The following is a 26,632-nucleotide window of genomic DNA, read 5'->3' as shown; positions in this document are numbered from 1 at the left end:
GCTTGTGGGTGGAGCCAGGTTCGGGGTAGGGTGGGGGCGGGGCAGGGGGGGAACCGTCACTCTGCCTGGTCCTAGGACAGAGCGTGCAGGGGGGGCCTGGCCCTGAGGCTGGTGCCATGAGCCCATAGGATGTGGCCTGAGTGTGCACTGTTACCACAGTGCACACGACACAACAGGCCTTGACCACAACCGCTCTCTAGCCCGTTTGTTTTAAAAAGGAACTAACATTTTTTATAGCGGGCTGGTTCGTTCTCTCAAACGAGTACAAATTGGAGTGGGAACACTCCCAGGAACTCCCAGAAATTGCTGGCGAGATGGGGGCAAGGCACTCTGATGACCCCCCAGAGTTGTTTCTGACCCCCAGAAGTTTTGACCCCCAGAATGGTTTTAGCCACTGGGGCGGCCTCCTCAAGCTCCACCCCCCTGGGCAGAAGAGCTGCCTGGGGCAGCAGAGGACTTACTGGCAGGTGGAGAGAGCCTGAGATGGCGGCCATGATGGTGGCTTCCAGATGCTTCTATCAAAGGCCAAGGCTGACAGCCACACAGGTATGGAGTCCGTAAGGCCCTCCCCACCGCCCTGTGGACACCGAGTCAGAGGGAAGGATTCCTCTGTACCCACCCACCGCTTTTCTCTCTTTCCAAGCCACGCGGGCAGGAGGGAAGGTTCTGGGTTCACTGGATAGCTCTGTGGGGGGTGGGCAGGGGAGGCACAAGGTGCCATCTGCGGCCTGCAGGCACAGGGACAGCTGTCTACTTCAGGACGGTACCGGGTGTGCTGTGGGGAGGCCCCGGGGGTTACCCGGCAGAGAGCCCCCTCCCTCGGATGTCATCCCTCTCAAGCCCTGACGGGACAGCCTTCCCACCAGAAACTCCGCGACGTGAGGCTGCCTGTGATCTCCTCGGTGTCTCCTCAGCAACCACCCAAAATGGCCAGCGCGGGAATCCAGTCACACTCAGAGACGCCACTCCAATGCCGTCCAGTCGGCACATTCTAGCAGGACAGCAGAGGCCTGTCCCCAGAGTGGGCTTCCACAACCCATGCACTTTTTCCTTTAAAAACGGTTCTTCAAAAATAAACCCACAGCAGTGAGAAAACATTTCCTTCCAGGTACTCGGTCAGGGTAATGACCCAGAAGTCTCCCTTCTGAGTCTTTGTTTCTTATGAAAGTGTACCCGTATATTCTAGACTGTTCCACAGGCTGCCCTTCCAGCCATCAGAAGGAAGAAAGGCTAGGTCATCTCCAGCTGGCACATCAATCCCCTGAGCTCTGATATTACTCCAGGACACCAGCTTCTGCTGCCCGTTGGCCAGTATTCGGGGAATCACTGAATGTCAGACCAAGGGGGAACCCAGAGATCACTGAGTTCGTTGAAAAATGAGGCCCAGCGACAGACACTTGCTTCCTAGTATTCTCCCAAATCACCACAGGGACGGGACTCTGGAGACATCCTACATCCTCAGCAAGCCCCTAAGCATCTTGCAGATGAGCAAAGGATGATACAATTAGGGGGACTCCGACCCCCAGGTGTAGCTGGCTCTGGCATGGGCATGAAGGGGGTGCAGGACGGACGAATCCTCCTGAAGCAACTACAGCGGCGTTTCTCAGACTTTCCTTCAGCGATTTTTATTTTGCAAAAAAAGACACCAAAAACTAACAACCACCATCAATTTACCCAATCGTTTCATAGAAAAAAGGAGAATTAACATGGCAAACAAAACAAAACTCCCATCTCAGAATAAGACAGTTCTGCCCTGGGGGCGCCTGGGTGGCTCAGTCGGTTGAGCGACTTCAGCTCAGATCATGATCTCGCTGGTTCTTGAGTTCGAGCCCTGCCTCGGGCTCTGTGCTGACAGCTGGGAGCCTGGAGCCTGCTTCGGATGCTGTGTCTCCCTCTCTGCCCCTCCCCTGCTCCCACTCTGTCTCTTGCTCTCTCAAAAATAAATAAACAGTAAAAAACAAAAAACAAACAAACAAAAAAACAGTTCTGCCCAGGAAAAGAGTTTGGCAGCCTTGGCTGATACACATCACACACACACACACACACCCCTTCCTAGTTTTTCAGTGGACCACAGACCTGCCCTCGGGACCCAATGACCCAGGCTGGGCTCACCCAGAACCTGTACAGCCAGCTAACTCTGCTCTCTCAGCTGAGGACGAAGTATCTATTGGTAATCCAGAGCTGGCTTCACCGTCTCCCACCCTCTCTCTCGGAGAAGTGAGGGAGCGCAGCTAGAATTAGGGGACCCCGCTGAGGAGGATAAAACGAAGTGACTGGTGCCTATACAGGGTCCCTACCCAATTTCCTGGGTGGCCAGCCGCCTTGTTGTCCCACAAGGGAAGGCTGTGAGGCAATTTTTAGAATCCTGTTCAGTATGTCATTGTTCTCAAGCGTTTATTGAGTGCCAGCTGTGTGCAGGACAAAAAGATATGGATGTAAAGATCTGATCCCTTTTATTTGGAAGTTCATAATCTAAACAGGAAGACATGATATTAATGGGGTTTTGGTTTCTTGCTAGGTAAATAAGTAGCTCGTGCATAAAGTTTTTTGAGGATTTAAGAAGAGCTGGTGTGGATGGAAGGCTTCACGGAGGAGGTGACGGCATTCCAGTTGGAAGGAACTTTGTGGGCAAAGGCAGGGGAGGCTATGGCAGCTGTGCATGCCAAGGGGAACAGAAAAAGTAAGGCTGTACATTGGCTTCGTGAAGGACTGGAATGGGGTATGGAAGACAGGGAGTCCTTAAGGGGTTTTTAAATAGGAGATCATGGCACCTAAAGGTGACCAGGGGTTATGGGAGTCATGCTGTTTTCTCCACCCCTCCAGGGGGACCTCGATGTGGCTGTCTGTCTGTCTTCTGTCTCTAGCAGCAAGAACCATTTCACCAGAAGGGCTTATTTTGGGGTGGGTGGGGGGAGCGGGTGGTGGTAGGATGAGATCAAGGGGAAATCTACAGTTTAGAAAAGTCATTAACATCGTGATTTTCATCTTTAGTTCCAGTGTTGAAGAAAACATCCATGTTTTGGCCGCCCCTGGGGCATGGGATAAACGGCAGGTTCAGGGTAACAGTTACGTAGGCAAAAGTTCTAGAGCTGGCTGCCAGAGCAGCACTCACTGTCTCCAAGCCAACTTGCCAAGAACAAGATGACTCCTGGGCTCTCACTCCCTTCTGAAGGTGACTCCCGGATGGGGGTGGGGGGGAGGGTGGGCAGAGAGCCACGGGGGCAAACAGGAAGTCTGGGACTTTTCTGAGGCACTTCTCCCCAGTTGGGGCTCTTTCTGGGCACCCAGACGCTGAGGATGGGCCCTCTTCCTACGCCAGGCCTTTCTGTTAGTGTCTCCCAACCAAGATGTGCCTCTCTCGTTCCGATAAGGGAGGGGTAGACCCTCCACTTTCCCCCTTCCAAGTTTGCTCAGACACTTCTCCCCTCCAAACCTGCCCTCCCTCCTCATTCCTCCCTACCCAGTTCTGCTCATTTGTCATGGCCTGCATAGGCATGAACTGGCAACAACCCTCACTCAAGGGACAGATGGACTCTGGGATGTGATGTAAGGGACCGAGTGTGTGGTTGCCAATCAGCATTCCTTCCTCCCCTCTGCTCTGGCCCCTTCCTGAGAGGCACTGCAGGCCAGCTCAGATTCCTGTGTATAAAGTGGAGCTCCAGGAAGGCCTGAGAGGGCAGTGAGGGGTCTGGGTGGGTCCCCCGCATTCAACCATCATACGTATTTTTGGTTGGGTTCCCTCTTTTATTTCCCGATCCCCTGGATTAAAATGCAGGTGCCTTTATAGGATTTGTAGTTTTTAATGCTTTCAGTCTCAGTAAAGATCACTAAACAGGGACCCAGGCCCAGGATAGGTCCTATCAGGTGGTAGGGGAGATTGGGAAGAGGTCCTCAGGGACAAATGTGCTGAGACTCCCCTGTCCCAAGCAGACCCTGAGCCTTCACCCCCTAATGCTTCCCAGGGGAGGCACGGGGGCTTCTCAGGGTTCAGAAGTACAGGCCTGAGCTGGTTAGGTAACCCTTTGCTGCCTGTGGGCCGCAGCCTCTCTTCTGGTCTGGAAGGGGGTGGGTCTCCCAGCCGAGTGCCAGCCAGGACCACCCAGAGGCATTATTAGCCCCTGCAAGCAAGGAGGCCCAGGTCGCCGGGCAGAGCTGGAGTTGGTATCTGGGACCCTGAATTCATCACTGCTCTGGGTGGGCCCCACCCCAGAGGAGTCCCCTGTCTTAGAGCTGGGAGTGAATGAGGGACTTCTCTCAAGGAGTTCAGCAGGATCCCCGCATTATGTTAGGCACGAGGCAGAAAGCCAGGGGTCTCCCAAACCCTGGGGCTTTGCCCAGGCAGCCCCTTCAAGGCCCAAGGCTCAGGAGACCCAATTTCTAGGCCCAGCCCCACCTCCAGCTACTAAGACCTTGGGTAAATCACTTCCTCTTTCTGGGTCTCCTTTCTCTTGTCGTTAAATTAGGGGATTGGAGGGGCGCCTGGGTGGCTCAGTCGGTTAAGCGTCCGACTTCAGCTCAGGTCACGATCTCGCGGTCCGTGAGTTCGAGCCCCGCGTCGGGCTCTGGGCTGATGGCTCAGAGCCTGGAGCCTGCTTCCGATTCTGTGTCTCCCTCTCTCTCTGCCTCTCCCCCGTTCATACTCTGTCTCTCTCTGTCTCAAAAATAAATAAACGTTAAAAAAAAAAAATTTAAAAAAAGTTAGGGGATTGGATTAGATGCAAGAGTGGAATCCTTTTTCAAATAAAATCTTAAGCAGACTCTCAATTCATCAAACATAAAAGTGTGGGCTTTGAGTATACGCGTCCTCAGTGACCCCTGCACAGAGGTTGGCGTCCGGCCCCTCCACAGGTCACAGCTTCACCGGGGTCATCTCTGCGCCTCCCCACTTCCTCCTCACCTCCCGTTCATCCCTTCAGAGGCCAGCGCCTCTCCCTCTCCTGTCTCCCTGGTCACTACCCGCCCTCCTGCCCACTGAAGAACTTCCTTCCCAGCAGACTTCTCTGCTTCTGCTTTCTCTGCTACAGTCTGTCTGCGATATAGCCCCAAGCCAAATCAGATCACCTGTGTGCAAACCCCATCTGCAGCCCCCAGCATCCCCCAAGCCTTAACCCCACCAGACCACCTTCTGTCATCGTCTCCCACATCAGCTGCAAGTGGGAAGGGGCTTGGTTTAATGCTGGGCGCCCGCCCCCACCTAATGTAAACACTATTTGTTGAACCGGAGGAGAAAAAGTGTCTACACCTAGGATACTGGGCAGTCTGCCTTTTCTTTCTCCCCAGCCGACATCTGCACCAAGGAGGAGACAGACCTTGCTTGCCAAGGTCCTCACACTCCTATAGGAGACATTCTTCCCAGCTGTCTGAACATCACAGCGAGAAGGAGAGGACTTTTGGAAGCCCAGTGGAAAGAGGAGTCCTCCTCTGAGGACTCAGAACCCAGCCCCAAGTGGTCGGTGGGGTCTGGGGGTGCCATGGGGGTGAGGAATCACAGATGATTGCTCCTCCTCATCTTTGGACTGTAACACAGGTGGACATGCGGCCCGGGGAACAGGGGGTGCCTGGGGTGCACCCGAAAACTGCCTTGTAGTACTTGAGAGTCAAGGTCTGGGCTCCCCAGGGCAGAACAGGGTCTGATATGGTAAGAAGTTAGAGGGAGGCACCTGCAACTCAAGTTCAGGAATTCCTGTCTTAGGACTGCCACAGTGGTGGCAAGTTCTCCGTCCCTGGAGGTATCCAAGTACCTACCAGGTATGAGTTTCGGTGAGATAACTATTTAGGAACCCTTCCAGCACAAAAGGTCCTCTTAAATAAAGTGATGTTTTTAGCAGCAAACCAATATTCCTTAGAATGTGCCAGGCACATCTAAGCAGGCCTGAGCTGGTGTGTTAACCCACGGCTGCCTGTAGGCAGCTGCTTGAATATTAACTCATCCAAACCTCATAACAATCCTATGAAGTTGGTGTTATTATTACCCCCAATTTACAGAGGAGGCAAGACCAGGTCTCTTGTCCAAGGTTAAATAACTGGTGCTATTATCAACAAGTGGAAATGATAATAATTATTATTATTATTAAGAGTTTACCCTATAGGCCAATGTGCAAAACTCTTTATGCATTATCTCATTTAACCCTCAAAACAACCCTGTGAGGATAGTTACTACTACTTATCTTCATTTTATAGATAGGTAAACCCAGGCACAGAGAGGTTAAGTAACTGGTCCAGTAATGAACAAAGAAAAGCAAGAGGAAGTAGGTGAGGGGGGCTCACTCCTGGGGAGGGGTGGGGAAAGGGAAGCTGGACAGGTCAGGACCCTGGCCCCTCACCACCCCTTCTTCCATGGGAAACGCCTCCTGGCTCCACCCTGCAATATTGGGTGTGGCAGAGACTTGCCCCTGAGGGGCCCCCTCCCCAACATAATTTCCAATTCTTCCCACCGGATGGCATTTGTCTTTCCAGACGTTACTTCCAAGAGAAAGCATACAGGCAGAATTTCTGGGGAAGGACGGCGATGGGGCAAAAGGGAGGAGGAAGGCATTCAGATCCAGAAGAGTTTAAGCCCCCAGCCCGCCAGAGTGGGAACCAGTCACCTCCAGCTGTCCCCCAGTCCAGAACTGCACAAGATCGGCCCATCCCTCTTGTTTTACAGAGCAGAGAACTGAGGCCCTGGGAGCTGGAGCTAGGGGTCATGGAGCTCCTGGGGTCATGGAGCTAGGCCAGGCAGCAGCTGGGTGTCCATCACTGAAACAGGCCCGGGAGTTTTAAACCAAAAAGCCAGGAATGGCAGCCTCGGGGCAGGGGTGGGGGTGGGCGCCCGTCAACCTTGACACCCCGAAAGGTTCTAAGAGGCCTTCCCAAGAATCCACCACTGGAACTGAAGCCTCTTCAACCCCCGAAGCTTCGCGAGACGCCCGCTGGGCTGGGCGGCGGGGAGGGAAGCTTCTCCCCGGAGCGCAGCCCTGAGCAACGTCCAAAAGCAACTTCGGTGGGGGTGGGGGACATAAGACGAGGCACACGAGACCCCTCCCAAACAAGTCAGTTCCCAAACAAGTTCGGCTTCACGCATGCCAAGCTGTGCCTTCTCCCCGGGACCCACCAGACCCCAGCGCAACCCGTGCGCCCGGACCCTCCCCAGGGCTTGATAAAGGCAGGTCCGAAGGTCACCGTCCCCGGACCGCCTGAGGGACGGGGGAAGGGGATCCCGGTGGGACCGCGGTCTAGGCGGACTCGTCAGCTGTCGGGGCCGCTGGCGCCCGAACTTACGGGGACCCCGGCCCCCACCCCACGCCCGCCTAGTCGTCAGCGTCCCAGGACGCGCGCGGGGACGCAGGCGGAGCGGCGGGTGCAGGAGGCTGGCGCGACCCGGACCCCGCGTGATTGCTTCTGAAGTTCAGGCGAGACAAGAGCCGGGGGAGGGGGCCGCATCCACGCAGCCCCTCCGCCCCGGCTCTGACAGGTAGAGACGCTTTTCTCGCACCCGGCCGCTTAGCTGGTTTTCCAGCGAGCGGTGACGTCTGAGCTTCGAACTTTGGCCAAGTCCCCGGGTCCTGCAGCCACCAGCGCGGCCCCCTTCCGCGCAGAAGCGGAGTCCGGCCCCGGCCGTGGCCGCGGGGCTCGGACTCACCCGACGCCCCGAGGCCGGACGGCCGGGGCTCCCTCGCGAGCTCCGAGCACTCCCGGGGGGGTGGGGGAGGCAAGACTTACCCCGCGGGGTCCCCGCGCTCGGGCGCCCCGGCCCGTCGGATCATGCCGCCGGCAGCTCCGGGACCGCGGACGGAGGGGCTCAGGCGCCGGGCGGGGCGGACCGCCGTGCCCCGGGCGCCCGCATGGCCCTGGCGCTGGCCCTCGGGAAGGGCCCGGCCGGGCGCCGCCGCCAGCCCCGCGCCGAGTGGGAAGCCGCCGCCGCCGCCGCCGCCGCCGCCGCCGCGCTCTGGGGCGCTCGCTGGCTTCCACTTCCTGTATCCGAGCGCGCGGGGCTTTCAGGAAGAGGCTGGCCTTGGTGGTCAAGGGGTTTTTGTCAAAAGCCTCTCGCCGGCGGCGGGCGGCCCGGAGCCCCCCTGGGGCACGCGGAAGCCCGGCGGCCGCGCCCCTCCCCCCTCCCCGCCCCCCCCCGGGGCCGGGCCTGGCGGCGGGCGGCGGGGGGACCGCGGCTCCGGGCGCGGACGTCCAGCCGCCGGGAGCTGCCTCCGCGGGCAGGGGCTGCGGCCCGGGCGGCTCCCGAGAGCGCCGCGAGGGAAACTTACAGCAAAGTCTCCCACACGGCGAAGAGTCGCGTGGGAAGAAGGAAGGCGCTCCCGGCTCCTGCGGACCGGCAGGTGGGGAACTCGGGCCTGGCTCGCCAGACAGGGAGGCGCAGCCTTGCCTCCCGCCCCAAGGCGCCCGAGACTCGCCCAGGGGCAGCCCCGGACCAGAGGCAGGTGGCCTCTTGGATGCCTCCGCTAACGGTGAGCTCACTACTCCACAAGGTGGTCTGTTCATCCACGGGCACGTGATTCACTTATCCTGGGGACCACCCCTAGGTGGGATCGGAGTGGGAAAGCCAGTGAGCTCACACAAATAACCACAGCCACAGCAACTCCCGTGGGACCAGGAGGCCTCTCTTCTCTAAGCGCCGGCAGCACTCAACACTGCCTCCTGAGCCCAAACTGCCCTCAGGGCATTTCACGTGACTGGGCACGACTGGACCTTGCAAGGCCACCTCAGTCTAACGCAGGGTTTCTCGGCCTTGGCACCACTGACATTTGGGACCAGGCAATTCTTTGTCGTGGGGGCGGCCCTGCATATCGTAGGATGTCTGGCGAGCATCTCTGACCTCTGTGCACTAGATACCTACCTGGAGCATCGCCCATCCCCTGTAACAACCCCAAACGTCTCCAGCCTTTGCCAGATAGATGTCCCCCCGTTGAGACCCATGGGTCTAATGCCTTCATTTTATAGATAAGGAAAACTGAGACATAAAGAGAGGAGGAGACTCACCCGAGGCCACCCAGCAAGTTGGGCGCAGGCAGGACTGAGACCCGGGGCTCTGGTACAAGCATCGCGAGGCGTCTTTGCCCTCCATGCCTCTGCCCTGCCACTCCCCTCACAACCCTCCTCCCCGCCTTTCATGACATTTCCACCAAATCAGCCTGGCAGAAACTAGAGAGGAAAGAATCCCCATCCCTAAATAGAAGTGCGTGCAGCCTCCTGGTGGGGACGTAACGTGGTGCAGCCACTTGGGAAAACGGTCTGACAGTTCCTCCAAAGGTGAGACCTGGAGTCACCACATGACCCTGCGGTGCCACCCCCCACGTGGGTATCCAGAGAAATGAACACACGTGTTCGCACAGATGCTTGTACATGAATGTTCATCGCGGTATTGGCCATATCAGTGGAAAAGTGGAAACAGTCCAAACGTCTATCAACTGATGAGTGGATAAACAAAATGTGGTACGTCCATACAGTGGCATAATGTGAGGCCATAACAAGGAATGGCGTACTGATACAGGCTTCAACATGCATGAACTTGGCAAAGAGCTCAACGGAAGAAAGCCAGTTACAGAGGATCACATGCTGTAGGATCCCATTTACATAAAATGTCCGGAATGGGCAAATCCATATAGAAAGAGAGTTAAATTGGTGGTTGCTAGAGGCTGGGGGGAAGGGAGCACGGGGAATGACTGCTAGTGGCTCCGGGATTTTTTTTTAGGGGGGTGGATGGTGAAGAAAATGGTCTGATATTGACTGTGAGGATGTTGCACAACTTTGTGGTCAAACTAAAAACCTTTGAACTACACTTTACGTGGGTGAATTGTATGGTACGTGAATTCTATCTCAATTAAACTGTTATTTTGTTGTAAAACTGCCGTGTCCAAGAGGCTACGCTGACTCCTCCGGCCATATCACTTCCTCCTCTGTCTGCATTCCTCCAGGCTCCCTCATTAGATCATAGCCAAGCTCCCACTCACCTTTCCTCTCCTCCGGAGGCTCAACCGTCTGCTCCCTGGACCAGAATCTTTTCTACGTCTCCCTGGATAGGACTGTAGCTCCTGTTTGAACGCATGAGCTTTGAGGATAGACTTGTGTTCATGTCCAACCCCAGGATCTTCCAGCGGGGGTAGCCCCAGGAACATCACTTCCTGGTGCCTCAACTTGCTGGGCTGTAATAGTGATGAGTGTAAGCGGGCACCTGCCCCAGGTGGCATTATTAGTCTCTTGTTGCTGGAACCAGCCTGTTGGCCTCCCTGGCCCCCAGGAAAGAGGTCTATCCGACTGTCATATCTACAACGATCCCTCAGGCCCTACCATGCTGATGCCGACTGTGACTAACCCCCCTCTTCCCCCCGCCCCCGCCCCAAATAAGGGTTTCCTTCAGCTTCCTAGGCTGCCACTGAGAAACAGGACAAGCCCCTCGAAGCCTGGGTTCCATGGGACCAGCCCCAAGGTTCTCACCACATCCCGACAGAAGCCTCCACGAGGCCTGTTGCTCACCTGCTCCGTGAAGACCGAATTCCTCAGGTAGACACCAGACGAGGTCCACCCTGCCCCTGTTGCTGGTAACTGACCGAAAAGGAAGTTGCCGAGATTCCAGAAATCCAAGCAGCTTCTCTTAGTGGTGGCCTCTGACAAGTTGGCCCTGAGTGTCCTTCCTGGGTCCCTGTTTGACTCGCTCAAGCCCTCACACACCCCACTCCTCTCCCCGGACAGATCTCAGGACACCTGCTGGGGGAGTGAGCATCTGCTGCTGTTTGGGCCCGCAGGTTCCTTCCCCCTGCCCCTAGCCTCTGTTTCTTTGTTAATACTGGTACCGGGGCACCTGGTTTCCCTTTAAGGAGCTACTCCTCCCGGCTGGGTTCAGGTGGAGATGACAACTACCCCCAACTGACCGGGAACACATATTCTAGTCTAGCCAATCAGAGCCCTACACTTAACGGGGCACAGTGATTGGCTGGTTCACGGATCAACACGTGACCCAACTGGGCCAATAAGATCCTTCCATGGGACTTTTCGTTGGCACTGTTCAGGAAAGCCAGCAGTCTTCCCCCCACCTCAAGCTGGCTAAGCTGGGAAAGTATGAACTTGGGGTAGCACAATAGCTCTCTGAGCCACCATGTGGTAAAATGTACTCAGGAAGAAAGCCAAGATGGAAAAAAGCAGTGCAAGGAGAGATGGGGCCCTAGTGTCACCTGTGAGGTCTAGATTCTGATGTGTCTACAGCCAGCTGCACCATTCGACCTCTCCGTTACAAGAATGAATACAGTCCTTTTTCTTCTTTTCCTTTTTTAAAAACTCAAATACAATTGGAGTCGGGCTTCTGTTAGTCGTCACCAGGGAGTCCAGGCTCTCCATGATTGCAGCCCCTTCTCTGTCTTCACTTCTTGCTGGGCCTGGAGGACGTCCAGTTGTGGCGGGGCTATGGCAATAAACAGATGAACACTTCAACTTATTACCCCAAAATATAAGAGGCTGGTTTGCATCTCTGGGGTCCTCATGGGCAGCTCTCACCTCCACCAGCTCCTCAGCCTCCTCCTCCCTCCACACAGCTGAGGGCAAACAGACTCAGTCCTGAGGAGCACCCTGGGACTTTTCAGGGAAAGGTCACCCCCAGGAGGTCACCTTGAAGCCTTGCTGGAGTTTCTGGGGACGATTAGCCAAGAAAAAAGTCTCACGGCACAGTCTTGCTTTTTAAAACTTCCCCAAACCTTCCTCTGAGTTAGATAAGAGACATTAAGGAAATAGAGTGTGTTCTTTCCCCAGATATTTTCCTTCTATCTAGAGTAGTCGTTGAGAGCAGGGGCTTGAGTCGGGCTGCCAGGGTTCAAATCCCAGCTTTGTCACTTAGTGGCTGTGTAACCTCAGGCAAACGACTTTGCCTCTCTGTGCTTCAGCTTATCATGACCTGAGCCAAAGTCGGATGCTTAACCAACTGAGCCACCCAGGCGCCCCTTGAGGAGGGTTTAATAAATTTGTAGGTGGGGAAATGCAAGAGAGAGCGCTGTCAACCTCAGATCCGTTGCCTTCCTCAGCCCAAAGATGGGGAGAAGGGGTAGTTTCCAGACCCAGAAGCAGAGAGTCCTGTCCTCCCCTTGCCGGGGGAGTGGAGCAGGGTCCCTCAGTCTAGGAACACAGCCAGCTCACAGTGACCCTGAGGGAGGCAGCCAGGAAAAGAAATGCTCCGAGTCTTTTCCCTCCCGCCAATCTGCAGCGAGGGTGTCCCCAAGTTGCCCAAGCCTGCTGGAAGCCAGAGGGCTTGGGAGCCCCTCGGTCGGTCCCTGTGGGTGAGGAGTCCCTATGGATCAGCCTGCTGGAGTGCGGAGAAGGGCTGGGGGCAGGGGCGGGGGCGGGAGGGCAAAGCTGGGGAATCAGACACACTGGCTCAAATCCCCCTCAGTCTCTGGCCGGCAAGCCTGGCAAATCAGTCAAGGCAGCAGACATGTGAGCGAGGCTGTTTGGATTCTCCAGACCAGCCCATCTGCCGGCTAAATCCACGCAGTGACCTCTGTCACTGTTCCGTGGAACAGGAGGATCACTAGGCCAGACCTGCCTGAACTCCCGGCTGGTAAATTGGTGACATATAATAAAATGGTTGCTATTTGGGATATTTTATTTTGCAAAAATAGATACAGAAAACAGCTCTTTCTGTGGCTTTTTCCATTGTTGGGCCCCCAATAAGCCCCCTGGTCTTCATTCCCTGTTACTTTAGAGAAATCTTAAAAGACGTGGCGGGCGGTGGGGCACCTGGGAGGCTCAGTTGGTTAAGCCTCTGACTCTTGATTTCGCCTCAGGTCATGATCTCTCGGTTGGTGACATCGAGCCCCACATCGGGTTCTGTGCTGGCAGCGTGGAGCCTGCTTGGGATTCTCTTTCTCCCTTGCCCTCCGCCCTCCCTCCGCCCCTGCAAAATAAATAAACTTTAAAAAATTAAAAAATAAAAGTGGGAGGAAAACCACTTTATTATTGCAAAATCAATCTGTATCCTCAGGGGTCAGCCAGGAAAAAAATGTCTGCACCGGCTGCATAGGGGCTGAGGTGGCCTGGGAACTAGACTCTGGGGAAAGCAACAGCGTCTTCTCAGTTCTTGTGACGTCTGCTCAGCAGGAATGAGGGCTGGGCGTACAAGTCCTTACAACTAAAAAAAAGCAAATCCTGGAAATCTGGAATTTTATAGGATTGTTTCAGATTTCTAGAGTACCGTACTGGCTAAAGAAACACTTCTGAGGGCCCAGGCACCCCCGGGGGCCGGTTTGAGATCTTACTTCTGTCTTCTCTGAGGCTCTATCTGTCCGCAAGGTGCATCTGACACTGGCGTGGGTGTGCCTCGTGAAACCCAGGGGGCACTCGGGGATTCCCCAGGTTCTGGAAAGGACAGAGCCCTGACAGACATATTCTGCGCGTCTCATCGGAGACCACGCAGGCTGTCTCGGGCACTGGTCTCCGCAGAGAGAGGATGTTCACGAGACACCCCCAAAAGTTTTTAAAGCAGCCCTCGGCCTGGATTATGGAGGCAGCAGATTCTTGTCTGCTCTCCCACTCCCACTTGGCCAACACCATTCATCCCTGAGGCAGGAACTAGAGGCTCTGAAGATCTGCCTCAGGGAACTCCTCTCCCCGCCAAGACGACCAGCTGCATTTGTTCATCTGACTCCAGGATCTGTCCCTGAAGCCTGTCTGTTCCCAACCGAGGTGCCCTCTTAACCTGCACTCGTTACATATTTCTAGACACTCTAATATTCTCATGCTTCAATTATCCTTAGTGTGAGTACAGGCTCCTTAGGAGCGGGGAATACACCTCCTTGTAAATTCTTTTCTACACCCCACCCAGCAATAACCAGTGGAGAACTCTGTGAACAGTAAACACTTAAGAAGCTCTTATTGGCTAAATAAAAACAATTTGTTACCAAGGAGGAAAGCTGCTCCATTTCGGAGTTCTGTGCCATTGTGAGGATTATCTCTGCTTTGTGCTGTCCGAAGATGAGCTAAAACTGGGGCCAGGAATATCCTCAGTTCATACAGTGACACCAGTGAGGTACTGGGAGCTCATGGAAGTCCTGTGCTGAGGACTTTTTAGGTTCGTGAATGAGCCAAGCCACAGGAAGATGCTCTTGGGTTTAAGTGACAGAAAGCTCTGAATCTAAGTGGATTGAGTACAAAGGAAATGGATTGTCTCTTACAACTTGAAGCCCAGAGACAGGAAGTGCATCAGGTATCTATTGCTGTGTAACAAATTACCCCCAAGGTTAGTGGCTTAAAACAACACAAATTTGCTATCTCACAGACTCTGTGAGTGTGTGGGGGGGGAGGTCTTGGCAAAATTTTGATGGTTGCCTCTGCTTCAGGGTCCCTCACAAGGCTGCACTCAAGTTGTTGGCCTGGGCTGGGGTCTCATCTGAAGGCTCGACTAGGGAAGGGTCTGCTTCCAAACTCAGATGGCTGTTGGCAGGATTTAGTTCCTTCAGGGGACCCAGTTTCTTGCTGGCTGTTGGCTGGAGGCCATCTTCAGTGCCCTGTGGCATTGAACATGGCCTTTGATTCATCAAAGTGTGAAGCTGAGAAGGCAACAGGGAGAGTATGATGGAAATCACAGCTTTACAGAGCCTAATCGTGGAACTGACATCCCATCATTCTGGTCCTATTCTTTTTTTTTTTTTTAAGTTTTAAAATTTATTTTGAGAGAGAGAGAGAGAGAGAGAGTGAGAGCAGGGGAGGGGCAGATAGAGAGGGAGAGAGAGAGAATCCCAAGCAGGCTCTGTGCTGTCAGGAGGATCCCAGAGCTTGATCTCACAAACTATGAGATCATGACCTGAGCCAAAGTCAAGAGTCAGGAGCTTAACTGACTGAGCCACTTAGGTGCCCCTGGACCTATTCTATTAGAAAGTCACAGGTCCTGTCTACACTCAAAGGCAGGGGATTAAATAAAGGTGTGGAGACCAGAAGGCAGGGATCATCAAGGCCATTTTAGAAGATAAGTAAAGAGTCAGGGACTCAATGCTGCCATCAGTCACTCTTTTGGTCCCTTTCTCTGCTTTGCCCTCCTTGGCACTGACTCCATCCTTGGGTTAGTTCTTGTAAGCTTCCAAGAGAGCTGTCCATGGCAGTGAAGGTCATGCTTTCTAGGTCCATCCTGCAGGAAAGGGGAAAAGCCTCTCTCCAAAGCCTAGGACAGAAGTCCATGTAGTGTGATTGGCCATATTAAGCCACACACCTGCCCCAGTCACCCGGAGAATGTCATGCCATGGTGGCTTATGTTACTTAGGACCCATACTTGGTCCTCGGCTTGGAAGTGATCTTCCCCCTGATCATGGTGGGGTGGGGTTGAGACCCAATCAAAGCTAAGGTTCTGCTGGGAAGGAAGGAGAGAATAGGTATTGGGTAGATAATCAACAGTGTCCACTACATTTGTATGGAAATGACCAGAAAAACAAGACCATGCATGAGAAAACATTTGGAGTTGATTGATATATTCATTATTTTGACTGTGGTGGTTATTTCATGGATATTTACATATATATAAACATTGGGGTGCCTGGGTGGCTCAGTCGGTTAAGCATCCGACCTTGCCTCAGGTCATGATCTCACGGTTCATGGGTTTGAGCCCCGCGTTGGGCTCTGTGCTGACAGCTCAGAGCCTGGACCCTGCTTCAGATTATATGTCTCCCTCTCTCTCTGCCCCTCCCCAACTCGCATTCTGTCTCTCTCGTCAAAAATAAATAAACATTAAAAAAAAATTAAACATCAAATTGTATACTTTAATATGCACAACTCTTGTATGTCAATTATACTTCAAAAAAGGCTGTTTTAAAAAGCATGTTGTGGGGCGCCTGGGTGGCGCAGTCGGTTAAGCGTCCGACTTCAACCAGGTCACGATCTCGCGGTCCATGGGTTCGAGCCCCGCGTCAGGCTCTGGGCTGATGGCTTGGAGCCTGGAGCCTGTTTCCGATTCTGTGTCTCCCTCTCTCTCTGCCCCTCCCCCGTTCATGCTCTGTCTCTCTCTGTCCCAAAAATAAATAAAAAACGTTGAAAAAAAAATAAAAAAAAAAATAAAAAAATAAAAAGCATGTCGTATCTTTAGTCATTATGTTATGAAAAACACAAAAAAATCAAGCAAATATTCTTCCAGTTTTCAAGAACTACTGTTTGATTATGCAGAGAATTTATTCATGTCATTGATGGAGTAAATTCTGAGTTATGCCTTTGTTGATTTGCTTTGGTTGAACACGTTAGTGTAGACAAAAATGTGATAATCTATAGCATTCCTATAGTTCATCGGTTGCAACCATAGGTGTGTTAGAGGTACAAGAGTTTGGCAGCCCTTCGTGAAAACATTTGGTGAGAATCAATTGCATGTGTGGAATTTATAGTAGAGCATTATATAGTTTATTATGTAAGGAAACAAGGCCACAAGTTATAGGTAGAGTTCAAGTTGCTCTAACAATATGGTTTCTAAAGATTCAGCACGTGGGAGTCATTTTTCAGGATCATCTTCTTTGCCGCCTTCTCCCCCCAGTGAAGGATGGCCAGGGAGGCACAGAGGAGGAGGTGGCCCTTGGCGGGCCTGAAAGGACTCAGCCCTTCACATGGGTGCAGGCAGTGGGGGGGCAGCTGGCTCGGGAGAGACTCACTCGCCTTGTTAACATGGCCCTCTCGGCAGCACCTGGAGTGAGGGACTGGAAAGCCTTGGAAACAGTGACTTCTGGGAAACAAATCCATTTTTGACAAGAGGCCAGATGACTGAACATTAGCAGCTCATCAGATCTGAGTTGGCTCATCCGACCAGAAGGCAAGCCAGGAGGCCCGAGGCTCTTCTCTGGGAACTCCTACTGTGTGCCAGGTACTGTGACCCTACGTGTCAAGGTGGGGAGACAGCTCTGAGGGCAAGGACTTATAACTTCTGCCCCCCTCCCCTGGGAATTCTTCGTAGTCTGGTACGCAGTCTTTAACCATGTGTGATTCATTCATGTGTGCCCAGATTAGGGGTTCAGGATGGTTAAATGAATGAGATAAAACCTGTGTACAGAGTATATTACCTACTCACTGATGTATAAAATATTACCCCAAATGTAACAGCTTTAAGCACAGTAAACACTTTTTTTTTTTTTTTTTTTTTTAATAATCTTACCATTTCCATGGCTCAGGAATCCTGGAGCGGCTGAACTAGTTGGGTCTGACTCAGAATCTCTCATGAGGTTGCAGTCAAGATGAAGGTTGGCAGCCATTTTGTACTATGAGGCTATATGCCTCACGTAGGAAGATAGGACAAAAACAGAGAAGGAGGCTGGGTCGCCGCCACCATGGAGTGCCACACCAGTCTGGACTGAACACCTTTGTCTTTTTCTATGTGACAGAGAATAAAATCCTATCCTGTTCAAGTCACTGTTCTTTGGCATTCTTCTGGAGTAGGATTTCAACAGGTAGAAATAAGGGAAGGGCACCTTTGGGGAGGAACGTGACTGTGTGAGTAAAGGGTTGGAGGTAGGACCCTATTTACCTCTCAAGACAGGGATGAGGGAAAAATTAATTACTGCCTAAGAAAGCGTAAGTGCCCATCTTTGAGGGGTGCCATATTGATAACGACTAATCCTCCTTGTTCGTTTTTGTCTCGAGGGTAAGGACTGTATCTAACACTTCTTTGTATAGCAGGCTTGGCAAAAAAGATGTTCCTTAACTACTTGGTGGTCATGCCATGATTTATTTCTATCTCACTTCTCCCTTTAGGGGATACTCACTTCCTCTGAAAATCAAGTGTGGTGTCCTCAAACCTTCCTGGTGAGAAAAGCCAGGCAGGTTTGTTTAAAATCATGGGGTGGCAACAGGCTGGTCAGTTTGATCCCGAGGAATCTGCAGATCCCGAGGCTCTGCAATGCCTTCCACCTTGTGCCCTGCCCCTGACAGGGGTGCCAAGAGGGGTGTGTTTGGGGAATTTTGGGGTTCAGTTCAGCTGCTACTAATTAATGCTGCCTCAGGCAAGTCGATGTTGGGGAAAGGAAGGAGCAGCACCCACGCTTCCCAGGAGTCTCGTCTGCAGATGTCTCAGATCCTGACACTGTGGGCTGTGGTCCTCACAGGGATCTTGGTCTAGGGCAGGGCAGGCTACGTGAGTCGTGGGACCCACTGTCACATGAAAATGTGTGACCCCGTGCTCAAAAAGTATTGCAGATTCCAAGGCAGCAACAGCAGAACATGAAACCAGGCACGAGAGCCTTCTACCGGTGGGGCTTTCTAAGCATGGGCTCCGTGACTGCACGGGTGACCTGGGGTGACCAATATCTCAGTTTGTCGCAGCCCGATGGGTTTCCCAGGACACGGGACTTTCAGGGCTACCCTGGACAGTCCCCACTTGGTCCCAGCACTCTACCTGGCTCAGCATCACAGGGAGCCTCCCCGGATCTCCTCAGCCGAATCCCCAGCCCAGAGGTCCGGGTCAGTCCCGCTTGGAGCTCCGCAGGAATGCTCTGGGTCCTGCACCGGGAAGCAGCCTCTCTGCCTGCCTGACAGTTCAGCCCACCCTGGACTCTGCCGGCTGGCCCCGCTGGCTCCTCCCAGAGGCCCCAAGGGCGGAGTGTGGCAAGCTTTTTTATCTGGCAAGCTTTAAAGAAAAACTGATTGGTGACCCTCGCTAAAGAAGGAGGCTAAAGAACAAGGAAGGTTATCACCTCGGGGGCAGGGACCCCTGCAGTGGGAGAGAGAGATTGGGCTCGCATCCTCAGACAGCAAGGAAACGTGGGGGTTTCTATCCAAGGAGCAGGGTGGGGTCCGTGGATGGAAAATTACTGAGAGGAAACATCAGGGGTACAGGGATTCTGGCTACATGTCAGGGGTACGACGGATTGTGGGTTCTTGCCGAAGGCGGGCCAGGGTGGTCGGCGTCCCCTGGGGTTAGTGGGGGACAAGGAGCCAGATCGCAAGTCGAGGGTGACCAGTGTGGAGGATTGGGGCTTCTGTCTAGACCGACTTAGCAGGATTGCTCCTGAAAGTGGACAGGGTGGGGGCCAACATGGAGGCCCAGAGGTCATGGGCCTCGTGGAGAAGAGAGATCAGAGGAGCCTGACCAAAGCTTGGCCAGAGAGGGGCTGTCTCAAAAGCCCTTGGCCCTCTTTGTTCGCCATGGCTCTTTTTTTTTTTTTTTTAAATGTTTATTTATTTGTTTTGGGGGAGATAGAAAGCGAGTGGGGGAGGGGCAGAGAGAGAAGGAGACAGAGAGAGAATCCCAAGCAAGCTCCTCACCATCTGCGCAGAGTCCGATGCGGGGCTTAAACTCACAAACTATGAGATCGTGACCTGAGCCGAAACCAAGAGTCGGACGCTTAACCGACCGAGCCACCCAAGCGCCCCCGTTGCCCACAGCTTTTATCTTGGGTGCTCTCCCTCCCAGCGCAGAAATCCCCAAGAAGGCAGCCTGAGACCCGCCCACCACACCCCCCTCTCCATCTCCTTTCTTTTCCTGCCGCTCCTGGGTCCCAGGGCTGAGTCTCAAGGCAGACAGGGGGTCTCCTCTCTGTGGGAGAAACTGTCATTCCTGCCCCGCAGGCTTGGTTCTTGATGTCCTACCTGAACTCCCCCAAATCCTCACCACTCCTAAGCCCATGTTCCCCCTTCAAGAGGTCAAGTGCGTGCTCTCCCTCGCCCTGCTGGAGAGAGAGCAGTGGGGAGGAGCTCTGGACGAGCAAGGTGTCTGTTTCGCCGGCACCAGTGCTGCCTGTCTCGGGTGTTCGCCAGACTGGAGGCACTGGGTGTGGGGTCGGATCCCTTATCTCACACAATGGGCCGCAGAGCCCTGTGTGATAGGCTTTACGACCCTCGTTTTGCAGAGGAGGGAGTGTTGTCTGAGAGGCTAAGTCACTTAGCCAATGTGGGTCCCACAGGCTTCCTGGACTCCAACCTGCTCCTCCCCAGGGCTTCCTGTGGGGAAGCTGGTAGCCCTCTTCTCCGGACCTTCTCCTTTACCTCGATAATCAGTTCCTGGGTCCTGTGGGCGACGGCACCAAACAGAAGCCCACCAGTCACTCGGTGAGCATCGAGCACCTGCGCTTAGCCAGCCTCCCCTCTCCGCCAGTGTCCTCACCTCTTTTCTGGGTTTTGGACTCCTGGCCGATCGCTCTGTTCTAGCCCGGCCACCGCGCCCGGGGCACAGCGCTTCTCCATCTGCAGTCCGAGAGATCATTCGGACACTGGAAGGCAAAGCGGCCACTGTCCTGTTTGGCAGCCTTCAGTGGCTCCCCACTGCCTGACCCCCAGGGGCCCTGGCAGCCTCGGCCTCCCTCCATGTCCCCCTCCTCGTCCCACTCATAATCTCTGCACGAGCGTCCCGTGGCCACTGTAACGAATTACCCAACGTTAGTGGCTTCAAACACCTCAGTTGTATTAACCCGCAGTCCCGGAGGTCAGAAATCCAAAATGGGTCTCAGTGGACTAAAATCAAGGTACCAGCAGCCCATTTTCCTTCTGGGGACCCCAGGGGAGAATGTTTCCTGCCTTTCTAGCTTCTGGAGGCTGCTGAAAAATCCCTGGATCGTGGCCCCACATCCCCCTGGCCTCTGCTTCTATCATCACATCCCCGCTTCCCTCTGACACCTGGCATCCTTCTGATGAGGATCCTTGTGAATAAATACATCAGGGCGACTGGGACAATCCAGGAGAGTCTCCCATCTCAGAACTCTTAACTTCACCCCATCTGCAAAGTCCGCTTTGTCCCATAAGGTGCCACATTCACAGGTTCCGGGCATTTGGGACATGCGCTTCTTTCGGGGGCCATTGTTCTGCCTCCCACAGGCCCCATAAGTTTCCCAGCTGGAATCCCTTGGGGATATCTGAATATCCCCATGTCATATTTTTCCTTTACGCATTGCCTCTTTTTAAATCCGAACGACTTGACTTCTGCATGGCTCCTGTCTTCTGCGTCAGCTGCTTGCCATCACCCCTCCTCACTCCCCTTGTCCACTGAGCTTCAGCTGGGGTCAGTGTCTGCCCTGTCAGTACGACTGGGTGCCCTTTCTCCGGGCTCCTGCCTCTGAGCGCACTCCTCCCGAGAACTTGGGGACTCCCTGAACCGGTTGGAAGTGGGCCTTCCATCTCTGCAACCAGCAGTTGGCTTGATGGTTGGCACAGAGCAGGCCTATCGAATAAATCAGGGGGTGACAAAATGTGCTCTTTTTTAGCTTCAAGGGCCCATCTGAGAGAAGTAGTTTAGACATCCCCGAATTGGTGCCCTTCTATAGTTGGCGGGGGCCATGGGTGAGTATATATCAAGTTGAAACTCTTCTAGAAAATTCCAGATGCATACTTGCTAAAGAATAATCAAAGCAGTCTCACCAGCAACAGATAATAAGAAACCAGAGGCAGGTGATTCGTTCTGGGCTAGAGGTCTAGGAAGGCCTTGAAGACAGAAGGGCAGGTTCGTGCAGGACAAGGGGTGGGGGACCTCTTTCAAGCAGAGGAAACAGCATGAGGACAGGCAAAGAGGGAGGTGACGATGGTTGATGGTCGTGGAGGGTCTAATGTGGCCCGTTGAGGCAACTGGGAGTCGCTCAATGTTTCCAAGCAGGAGAAGAACAAATCGATTCCTGCTTTAGAAGATCCCTCTGCACTCTTTCGAGTGTTTGGCTGTGTTGACTAAAGCTGCTGTGAACACTTGCCCACGTTAAAAAATTGGATTATTTTTGGTCACCCTGACTTTGAGGCACTTGGGAGGCTGAAGAGTCCAACAGGAGGTTAGATGTGCAGGTAAGGGGGCACCTGGGGCGCTCAGTCAGTTAAGTGTCCGACTCTTGATTTTGGCTCAGGTCAGGATCTCCCGGTTTGTGAGTTGAAGCCCTGTGTTGGGTTCTGTGCTCACAGTGTGGAGCCTGCTTGGGATTCTCTCTCACTCTCTCTCTGCCCCTCCCTTGCTCATGCACTCTCTCAAAATAAATAAATAAACTTAAAAAACAGGAAGTGCAGGGGCCCCAGAGGGACTAAGCCTCTTGGGGCTGGTGCTTTGGGGGACGGTTGTGAAGGTTCCTATCATTGCTGCATCTAGAGAGGCTGAGCCGGACCAGTGGTTCTTGATGTTGGTTGCACATTAGAATCACCCCTGAGGTGGCTCAGCTGGTGAGCATCCGACTTTGGCTCAGGTCATGGTCTCACAGTTAGTGCGTTCGAGCCCTGTATTGGGCTCTGTGCTGACAGCTCAGAGCCCGGAGCCTGCTTCCGATTCTGTGTCTCCCTCTCTCTCTGCCCCTCCCCTGCTCACACTCTGTCTCATTCTCTGTCTCAAAAATAAACATTAAAAAAAATAAAAAAAGAAAAGAAAGAAAACCATGGTGCCCAGGCCAACCTGGTCACCTCTGGGGTGGGGCTCAGGGAAGCTGTGTGTGTCAAAGCTCCGAAGGTAACCCCAGTGGGCAGCCAGGATTGAGAACCATCGGACAGAAGAAAGACACTCCAGGATGGTATGCAGACGAACACTTTCTTTTAAGGGGCAGGTAGAAGGGAAGCCAGGAGACGGAATAAAGCCAGGCAGGAATAAAGAAGTGGGGCCCAGAAGAGTGAGTTTGCTTATTAGAGAGGATAAAAATCCACAGTATTAAAACCTGCAGAAAGATTAGGAGAATGACAGGCCAGGGGTATCGTGGTCTGATGACACATGCAGGGCAGAGGGTGGGACACGAGACCTCAGAGGCAGCGAGTGTAAGCAGAGTTTCAGAAGACAGTGCCTTTCGTGGGGACAGAGGGAGGTCAGAATCCACTCCTCCCCTCTGCGCTGCCTGGTGGACTCTGGCCCGCACAGGCCCATTCAGTGGACTATCAGACCACCTGTACCAGGACCGTGGCGAACTTGGAATCGCCTGGAGCAACTTCTAGCAACATCCAAAGCAAGTTGACAGAGCCTGAGGTGTGAAATCAACTAGGAGGTGAGCCCCCGGGAGGCGATAGATTCAGCCAAACGCCTGCTACCTTTTCTCGTGTGGGCAGCTGTGGGCAGTGGAAGGAAACAGCTTCTCAGCCAGCTCAGTGAGGAGCGGAGTTCCTGTGCACAGCGAGCTTGCTCTCTCTACCCCATTTCCCCATCTGTGGCATGGAGACCATACCTGCCCTGTGTTTCACTGGCTTTGTGAGTCACAAAGCACCAGATGGACTGAGGGATGCTGGGATGCTCAGAACCAAGAGCATGTGGCTTGGGCTCTGGTCGTTAACTTGCGGTTTGTGAGTTCGAGCCCCACATCGGACTCTGTGCGGACAGTGTAGACAGCCTGCTTGGGATCCGCTCTCTCTCTCTCTGTCCCTCCCCTGTTCGTGTGTGTGCACATGCTCTCTCTCTCCGCCTCCCCCCCCCAAAAAAAGAGCACAGGGCTGCAGGACCCACAGAGATTACTGGACTGGAATTACCAAAACTATCATGGATTGACTTTCAACAGGAAAGAGTTAAAACAAAAGGGGTTTCTGTCTGTCTTTGAAAGTAGAATTTCTACCTGTGGAAAGATTTTTAAAATATATAGATTTTAACTCACTGTGGGTGCATATTTTAATAAAATACAGTAAATTACTATAGGGGCATCCGAGTGGCTCTGTTGGTTAAGCGTCTGACTCTTGGCTTCGGCTCAGGTCATGATCTCAGGTTGGTGAGTTGGAGCCCCACACTGGGCTCTGTGTTGACAGTGCAGAGCCTGCTTGGGGTTCTCTCTCTCCCTCTCTCCCTGCCCCTACCCCACTTGCACTCTCTCTCTCAAAATAAGTAAAAGAAAATTTTTAAATAAATTACTAGAAAATGCAATGAAAAAAAAAAAAACAGATTCAGACATAAAATTACCCATCATAGTGCCATAGATATTTATATTCTGTTTCTCTCATCTTGTTGCAGATTGGGAACAGCCTGTGAGTCTGCAGAGGTGCCCCCGTCGTACTCCGAGCAGGACTGATCTAGCTCCTCACTACTCAAAGTAGACCAGCAGCACTGGCAGCACCTGAGAACTTGCTAGAAATGTAGCATCTTTGTCTCCATCCCATTCCTGCTGAACCAGGATCTGCTTTTTAACAAGCTGCCCAGGTGATTCATGAGCCTGTTAAAGTTTGTGGTGGCAGCTGAGGCAGGTGGGTCTCAGGACACTTGCAGAATGAAGGAATTAACTAGAAGCTCTCCTCCTAATCTGAGTGTCGCCTAACACCACAGCTGATGGCCTAACCTATTCCAGATGAACAGAACCAGACATCACTGGAAGGGCCCAGTGCCAAAGTGAGAATGTGGGCCCCCTTTTCAAAAAATCATGAATTCTAGAATGGCGATAACCAAGACTGGGGCCCTTCTGAGTGTGAGGCCCTTGGTGACTATGTGGGTCGTCCCCTGCTCATCAAGCTGGCCTTGCTGACGAGGTAGCAAATGGTTGGCTCACTCCGAACTCACACGTGCTGGTCAAGATAGGTTACAAAATTTCTGCTTTGTTTTTTTCATTACCAATCATCGTCAGTAAAAAGGTCCAAGCCTCAACCTTTTTGAATTTTCTCAATATGCAACTAGAATGGTTTTTTTAATTTTTTTTTTCACATTTATTTTTGAGACAGAGAGAGACAGAGCATGAACAGGGGAGGAGCAGAGAGAGAGGGAGACACAGAATCTGAAACAGGCTCCAGGCTCTGAGCTGTCAACACAGAGCCCGACGCGGGGCTCGAACTCACAGACCGTGAGATCATGACCTGAGCTGAAGTGGGACGCCCAACCGACCAAGCCACCCAGGTGCCCCAAACTAGAATGGTTTTAAATAGCTGTTATTCCAATGCAAATGATTCTTTCACAACGTACAGAGAGGTAGGTCTGTTAAAACATGAATGGGAGCTCTATATAGGGAAAGACAACTTGTGCTCATTTATTTTATTGACAGTGTACAGATTTTGATATATTGCATTACAATACTGACTGCTAGGTTTCTCATAAAGATTTAGTTCATATTTACTCTAGATTTTTCGTCACAACAAAAATGAACTCATGCCAGTGTTTAGTAACCAATGGTATCAATTCATTCAAATTTAATGACAGTTTTATTAAACTAAGAATCTCATATCACAGAGCATTCACAGTGCAGGAGGTCACAGTTATTGAAAAAATAAATAGTGAGATAAATATATTTATTATTTACAAGTTTTCAACTCATTGCTCCTGCTTTGCCTGTTAGAATGAACAAGGATGGTGGGCACTGAGCCCCGCATGCCAGAAAGGTCTCGTGGGGGACTCAAGTGATGTGGAACAGCCCCAGAAGTTCTTGGGTTTGGTCGTTTTCTAAGCGAGTTCTGTCTGGACACGAGAGCCCCCTGATTCCCTCTACCTGCTGCTCGGTAAGTCATGGCTAGCCTCCAGGAAAATCCCATGGCCCTGCAGAAACCGTGCCCAGCCTACTTCCTGGGCATCTGCAATGTGCCCGGCCTCTCCTTGCTTGGCCTTTCTCTTGGCAGCTCGTGCCTCTGCCCACAGGCCTGGCCCCATCTGGCCGGCAGCCCTCTTTCCTCTCTAGGTAATCAAGGCTCTTTTTGTCTTCACCCAGCAACTACTCCGGCTTGGCAGCTGCTGGCCAGGAGACACACACAGAAGGCACTTTGCTCCGAAGTGGACATCCAGCCTCCCAGACTAACAGCCCCCTTAAGATGTTCCCCAAGGTCCGGCCACAGAAGCTCAGCCACAGCCTCTGTCCGCTGGGTCCCCAAATATCCTTGATCTAAGCCATGTGGAGGAAGCTCCAGGAACTCTTTTACAGCTCCAAAGGGCACCTCTGGAGGGGAGGGCAGGGATGCCCCAGTGGACAGAAAAAAAACAAACAAACCCAAAACCCACTGGAACATTTGATTTGGAAAACACAGCTGCCTTGCCCACACCCTAGTCATTTCTGGTGTAAGGAAAAGCCTTGCTCCTTCTTTTGAAAGGAGACTGTCCGTCTGGATAACTGGGAATTCCTATTTTGGGAATTCCGGAGCGGGAGCAGGAAGGGAGCTGTTGTCTGAGACCTTCCCTTTACGCACAAAGGCTGATCATACCAGACCACGCCACTAGAAACCCAACTGCACGTACTTTTTCTTGATAGCTTTAAAAAAATTGTGTTTTCCAGTGGTGGGGTAGGGAGAGCACATACTTTCTCCAGGATTAAGGGTTTTATTGGCCTTGACCATGGAAAAGTCCCAACCAACATGTTACATAAAAAGCAACTGTTTAAATTCTGGCAACAGTGGGAATAGGTGTGGATTGTGTCCCTGTTTGTCATCAGGCTTTTAACCAAGGAGCGGCCGATCCCAGGCCCAGAAATCGAATACACGGATAAGCTACACGAAATAGGGCTGGACTTTCAGGGGGTCCAGGGGGCATTTTCAGCTCTCAGAGCTGCCTCCCCTCGCCCCCAGTTCTATCTCGGGGTATTTGGGCCTCAGACGTTTCCGCAGACTGGAAGCATGTTCTTGGCCCCTGGCGCAAAGTATGTGGAGGGCACCTGACCCCGATGAATGGGCACTGATGCCTGTAAGAGGCGAGGAAAAACCTTGAACACACGAAGATAACAGGTGACAGAAAGCAGGCCTACCGGCCCCTGCTCCTGTGTGTAGGTTTCACAGAGACAAATGGAACCAGGGTGCCATTTGTCACTGAAAAATGAGAATTAAAAAAAAAAAATCTCCATAAAATATCAAAGCTCTAATACCAGCCAGCTGG

General features: G+C 52.8%; 1 protein-coding gene and 1 long non-coding RNA gene across 2 annotated transcripts in view; one reads left to right on the top strand and one right to left on the bottom strand.

Moving 5' to 3' along the window:
- RIN3 (Ras and Rab interactor 3) overlaps window positions 1-7,964 on the bottom strand; it is a 122,657-nt gene extending 114,693 nt beyond the window's left edge. The window contains exon 1 of the mRNA XM_042990415.1: window positions 7,702-7,964. Coding sequence (XP_042846349.1) covers window positions 7,702-7,745 — 44 coding nt within the window. The 5' untranslated portion in view covers window positions 7,746-7,964. The remainder of the gene's footprint in view (window positions 1-7,701) is intronic.
- Window positions 7,965-13,946: 5,982 nt separating this feature from the next.
- On the top strand, window positions 13,947-26,467 carry LOC122239692. The gene is made up of 5 exons (XR_006219062.1): window positions 13,947-14,179; window positions 16,625-16,804; window positions 23,810-23,995; window positions 25,116-25,275; window positions 25,482-26,467. It is a non-coding gene; the product is annotated as an uncharacterized LOC122239692 (long non-coding RNA).
- The last annotated feature ends 165 nt before the right edge of the window (window positions 26,468-26,632 follow it).

This window comes from Panthera tigris, chromosome B3 (assembly GCF_018350195.1).
Source record: "Panthera tigris isolate Pti1 chromosome B3, P.tigris_Pti1_mat1.1, whole genome shotgun sequence".
NCBI lineage: Eukaryota > Metazoa > Chordata > Mammalia > Carnivora > Felidae > Panthera > Panthera tigris.
The sequence above is the reverse complement of the archived record's forward strand: the minus strand, read 5'-3'. Positions and strand labels throughout refer to the sequence as shown.